This window comes from Corylus avellana, chromosome ca2 (genome assembly GCF_901000735.1).
Source record: "Corylus avellana chromosome ca2, CavTom2PMs-1.0".
Taxonomy (NCBI): domain Eukaryota; kingdom Viridiplantae; phylum Streptophyta; class Magnoliopsida; order Fagales; family Betulaceae; genus Corylus; species Corylus avellana.
The window spans coordinates 2,456,653-2,462,901 of record NC_081542.1 but is presented as its reverse complement, the minus strand read 5'-3'; the positions used below and the strand labels follow the sequence as shown (position 1 = coordinate 2,462,901).

At 36.1% G+C, this 6,249-nt stretch overlaps 1 protein-coding gene across 1 annotated transcript; it reads left to right on the top strand.

Annotated features, from left to right (window-relative positions):
- The first annotated feature begins 3,044 nt into the window (after positions 1–3,044).
- On the top strand, positions 3,045–5,354 carry LOC132171234 (AAA-ATPase At2g18193-like). The gene is made up of 2 exons (XM_059582504.1): positions 3,045–4,250; positions 4,667–5,354. Exons 1-2 carry the CDS (start codon positions 3,273–3,275, stop codon positions 5,183–5,185), a joined length of 1,497 nt encoding a protein of 498 aa, XP_059438487.1. The 5' UTR covers positions 3,045–3,272; the 3' UTR covers positions 5,186–5,354.
- Positions 5,355–6,249: the final 895 nt, after the last annotated feature.

Here is a 6,249-nt window from a genome sequence, read left to right as displayed (position 1 = left end):
TTGAGTAGCTTTTTTGGAAGAACTCTTTTTTGGCATTGGAAATTTGGAAGGAACTAAAGCTGCAGACCCAGATATAAGTCTTGGTGAGAATTAAATGTTAAGATATAAATTAAATGCTTTAAATTCATCTATTCCTATCAACTTAAGCTTCTGAGATAAATGGTGAGATAAATGGTGATTTAGCGGGTAATTTCGGTAATAGGATTACATTGTGTTCTTATTCCTTGATATATTTCCGTTACTCCTTATTTATAAACCTGATTAGAATCAATACTATAAGGTAAATATCCTCTAAGCAATTTAAACCTGAAATGGAATCCTGACATATATTCCAACATTAAATTGCTCTGTTTGGTCTCACTAAATAATTAGAGAAGAGAGAGAGAGAGAAGGACAGATATGAATGCATTCAACTATTTGATAAATCATCATTTGGGACTGATCGATGCAATGATTTGGCCTAACAACTTTGAATCAATCAGTTTTAAAACAAAACAAGATTAAAACCCAGAAATCGAAAAGCAAACGACTTTGAAATTTCAATCTCAGAAAGCAGAGCTCACACACAACAAATAAGATTACCACCCTAGCGACACTTCAAAGAGAAAAAAAATAAAAATCCATGAGTAATACATCAAATTGCCTCCGTTTGGCTGCTAAGAAAAACTAGACAAAGAAAAAAGTTACAATTTTTAGTTCAATTCATTTTTTCCTCCTTTTACTCCAGTTAATATTAGAAACAATCACACTTATTGATAAACAATGCACAACAATCACGAACAAACTCAGACTAGTTGTAAAGGAAAAAGGGGCTAAAGGTAAAGGGTAAAGATTTGTGAGTCCAGAATTGTATAACATAACAAGAATGGACGCAAGAAAAGTGAGGATTAGGAAATAGCTAACCTTTTGATTCCAACAAAATGCGTGAGAAGCCCAGCTTCGTGTTTACAGGGAAGACAGACAAGCGACGGCGACGGGGAAATTGGTTATGGTGAGGGGGAAGACAAATCCCACTCTGCAGCCGCAACTTGAAATCTCACGCTCCAAGGGAGAATTATCTCGATCGAACAACTCAACGACCAGACGGTTCGGGCTTTCACACAAAGTTCTTGGAGCCCCTTTAAAACATTATGGACCCCCAACTCAAAACACAAAAATGTTTCGGCCCAAATTTTAAAGCCCACAGCCCAATAATACGTGAGCAGAGCTTTCACATAGATTAATCTTAATCTAAAATAAATTTAATAATTTAATCAATATTTTAACAGTTCTCTTCACGTGTCTACTTGAATTCACGTAAATGATGAAAACATAGTTCGAACTCAATTCTTCTACTATAATACCACGTTAAATCACCACTTGCCTGAAACGTTTAAACTAATATGAAATTATAAATTTAATTATTTAGATAATTACAAATTATTTTAATTAATGATTTTTCAAATTGACTCTACATTCGATTATTTATTAATTATTATTTTTCAATATCATTTTAATATTCTTTTTTACATCCATTCGTTGTTGCTGCTTTTAGTTCTTTTGAATGCCACTTAATTCGCACATATCCATCTCAGTATAGTAGGGCACCTTTAAAAAGATGCCTCTTCTCCCACAAAGATATTGTTTAAATAAAACGAACCTCACATACTGATATTATATTCTAATGGGACATATACACGTGCACATGGAAATTTTATATTTAATTTACGTATGTTTTGTTGTTTCAAGCATACAAAGAATTCTAGCATACCATGTGTTTATTTATATAAAAATTATTTTGTATTGACTATTATCTTAAAAAATAATTAAATTTATGAACCTTAATTATGCCCCCTTCAATTTCATTTTTGTAGCATTTTGGCCTGCCATTTGTGCAACTTTTCATTTTTTTTTTTTTTTTTTTTGTAACAAACCTTCCTTCATTCAACAAAGAGATTACAAAGGAAACATGAAAAGAAAAACAAATATAAGCTTACTGTAAACTTCAACTGACCAAATCTTAAAAAAGAGGAATGAGATCATAAACGGAAAAAAAAGATGCGAATGCAGCCTGATAAAACCTTTGCTGCGGTGCATACTGGTGATGGATACTACCATCGGAAGTACGAATACTCCTATCAAACATCTAAACATACTTCCTAAAAACCCATGAAAATTTAGATGAGAAGTAACGGTGGAAAAAAGGTTTCCAATAAGAAACCAGAAAGAAAAGGAAAAAAGATCTACTCCACAGACAAAGAGTCTGAAGACCAAACAGATCGAAATAAAAACTAAGCAACTTTTCAATTTGGGTGAAGTACTAAACCGTTATGTTTTGCATGAGTTATGATAATAAATAGTACTGTAAATTTCTCTTTTGCATGAACCAGTCATGCAATATGCATGAATTGAAGTTGATTCATCTACAATATATTAATTTTATCTTTAGTATTTATATAAGACAGTGTGTTATGAGAATAGTCAAGATAGATAAAAGCAAAGGTAACAGAAACCTGCATGTCGATATATAATCCAAAACCAATTCTGCAAAATGGAAAGTAGTGATTTCTTTTCACGAAAAATTGACCCATACCAATATTGAGAGCACTCTTAACGATTCGGAGAAGCCAACAATACTTTACAAATTTATCTCAATTTCTTATCAATATCATCTAATTATAAACATCTTGACAAGTTTGAGATAAACTTGTAAAGTAATTGTTGGAATCTCCGACAACCATTACAGTGCTTTCAATGTCAGTAAGAGCCAAAATTGATTGATGGGCTTTATGTATCCACAAGGCAAGGTGAGGAAGCTTGTTCACTTTATTGTGGATGATTAGATGATAAACTTGTCATGGGCATAAATGCAAATATACTAATAGTTTAAGGGAATAAAATCTAATTTTACCTACCATATAATAATATATGTATTAAGTATAAATAAAAATGTGTCACGTGAGACTCATGTTTTATAAAAATGCTTGATTTTTTTATTTTTTTTTTACATGTTCACGCAAAGAAATGAGGATGGAGATTTGAATTAATAACCCTTGTTTTATTAAGTGTGGTCTATAGAGTAGACATATATGCTACTCATGGTGGAATTCAAAACAAAATGGACGCCATAGATTGGTGCGCGATGCATAAGATTCGGTGAGCTGTTTGCTTGCAAAAGAAGCAAAAGTCGACAGCGAAGAACTGATGAAACTCATCCTAGCCGCATATAAACAAAACGCTACCCATCAAATTAAACTCATCTGAACCCTCGCCTGAGTTTGAGCACCGCCGCAATGTTTTCTCCCAAAGAGATGCCCTCCACGGCCTCAACATTGTTCTCCGCCTATGCGTCCTTCGCCGCCACCATGATGATGGTCCGGTCCATGGCCAACGAGATCGTCCCTTACGAGCTCCGCGCCTACCTCCACTCTGCCTTGAATTACCTATTTACCTCCCGCTCCTCCACTCTCACCCTCGTCATCGACGAGTGCTGCGGCATGGCCCGCAACCAGGTCTACGAAGCCGCCGAGCTCTACCTGCGAACCAAGATCAGCCCCGCCACGGACCGCCTCAGAGTCAGCAAGACCCCGCGCCAAAAGCACATCAGCGCCGCCATCGAGAAGGGCGAGGAGATCAATGACAAGTTCGAGAACCTCCAAGTCAAGTGGCGGTTCGTCTGCACCGAACCCAAAGACCAACGTTCCAACGACGAGAAGCGCTTCTTCGAGTTGATCTTCAACAAGAAATTCAAGGACAAAGTGTTCGATTCTTACCTGCCGTACGTTCTGCTCAGAGCTAACGCTATCAAAGAGCAACAGAAAGTTGTCAAGCTGTACAACCGCGAGTGCCCGTCCGACGACATCGACGGAGGGGGTTGGGGGATGTGGGGTTCCATCAATCTGGAGCATCCGTCTACGTTCGACACGTTGGCAATGGAGCCGGAGCTCAAGCAGGCCATAGTTGAGGACTTGGACAGGTTTCTCAGGAGGAAAGAGTTCTACAAGAAGGTGGGGAAGGCTTGGAAGAGAGGGTACTTGTTGTACGGTCCGCCTGGTACGGGTAAATCGAGCTTGATTGCGGCCATGGCTAATTACCTCAAGTTCGACATCTACGACTTGGAGCTGACGAGTGTTTACGGCAACTCCGATCTGAGGAGGATTTTGTTGTCCACCACCAACCGGTCTATTCTGGTGATTGAGGATATAGATTGCAGCGTGGAGGTGCAGGATCGCCAAAATCCTGACGAGTTTCAAGCTTCTTCCACGTCCAAGGTTAGTAATTTTTTATAAAATAATCGGTTTTGTTAAGATAAATAAGAAGTATAATGATGGAAAGATTATTATTTAAATGAAATATAAAAGGTGGTGTTTGATCATTTTGTTTAGGGGTGTTTTTTTTTTTTTTGAAATATAAAGGGTAAAAAGGTCTTGAGCTTTTGTGAGAAAAGTTGATTGTTAAATGTTTTAACTTTTTAGTAAAAAAATTGAAAAAGAAAAATAGTAAGCAAACAAACCCCTAAATCGTTTAATTAATATTTTGAGGTAGATATATTTATCAAGAAAAGAGTAAGCACCCATAATTTTTTTTTTTTTTTTAATAATTTATCAACTCTATGTGAGCTAATTAATTATCTTCTCAAGATAGAATTAGGGTGTTCAGTTGCTTAATTTGTCTTTTAATTTTGTAGGTGACGCTCTCGGGTCTATTGAATTTCATTGACGGTTTGTGGTCAAGCTGTGGAGATGAGCGAATCATTGTGTTCACCACCAACCACAAAGACCGGCTAGATCCTGCCTTGCTGCGACCCGGTCGAATGGACATGCACATTAACATGTCATATTGTACAACTCGTGGGTTTAGAGTCTTGGCCTCTAATTACCTCGGCATTCATCAGAGCAAAACCCACCATCTCTATGAAGAAATTGAAGACCTAATAGACAACACAGAGACCACCCCAGCTGAGGTTGCTGAGGAACTAATGAAGAGTGATGATGCCGATGTCGCTTTTGGCGAGCTTCTTAATTTCCTCAAGCGTAAGAAGGCTGCAAGCATTGAAATTAAAGAGGAAGAAGGTAGTAAGAAGACTGAAGAAGATCAAGAAGCAAAGAGATTGAAACTGACGAGAATTGCTAGAAATTTTAGGAAAAAAGCTATAAAAGGAAAGAGGAAGAAGAAGAGGTCTCAGGTGACGAGCCAACGAGTGTAAAATGTTATTTCAAATCTTCAATGGGCTTATAATGGGGATGCCCTTGGAAAGCAGGCCCGGCCAGCAATCACTTATTTTACGATTGTAGCCTTTTTAATTTTTTTTTTTTTTTAATATATATGAATTTGGAAACATATATTAGAGCTGTACCTCTCTAGGTATTATATCCCTTAATTTACTTATTTATGTGCGTGAATAACTTGGGCTGGATCTGAAGTCTGGACCATGGAATGAGATATGAGATAGAATTTGATATTATTATACCCGATGATTAGATGATGCTACTTGATAAATATTTCGATTATGTTAATTATTGTCCTCTTTTTAAAAGAGCATAGCCATTTATAAAGAAAAATCAGTTCTCTCTGTTTAAACAACTAGAATTCTTGTCTTCTTGTTAATTAATAATCATCTCACATGGGGCTAAAAACTTTCTTTGTTTGTTGCTTTTTTTGTTGTCCACGTTTCAGAAAGATATGGGAATGACAGATTGTGTTATTTGCTTCCCCTTTTCTTTGTTTTGTCTTTTTAGTTGACTCCTCCCCACGTGATTCATGATTTTGCACACCTGGCTCTTCTCACGTTTAGCTCACCAGCCCTTTGATTTTATTTTTTTTTAAGAGCAAATTTCTGTTAAGAGTATATTTGAAGTTGTCGCTTAAGATGGTTAATTTTTTTTAGCGAAATTTAGGGTTTGCTAATTGTTTTTATTTCAATACTATTTATTTTATTTTTTAAATATTTTATTATTTTTTATGTCATATCATATCGATTACTTTTTATTATTATTCAAGTAAAAAATTATTACCAAACAAAATCTTTTAATTTTTTTTCATGCTAAACACACCTTTAGGGATTAGTGGTCAACTCATAGACTGTTGCCAGCACGTTTTCTGTGAAGGTAGTATTAATACAACCGAGAATGAATTGGTCCTTCTTTTCTCACGTAGCATGAGTATTCATCAATGGGAACTAGTTATGTAGAGATCACAAGGAAATAAAGTCTATAGCCGTTGCAGGTGAATCTCTTTATAGCCGTTGGAGAAGAGTAGCAGTGTAACACC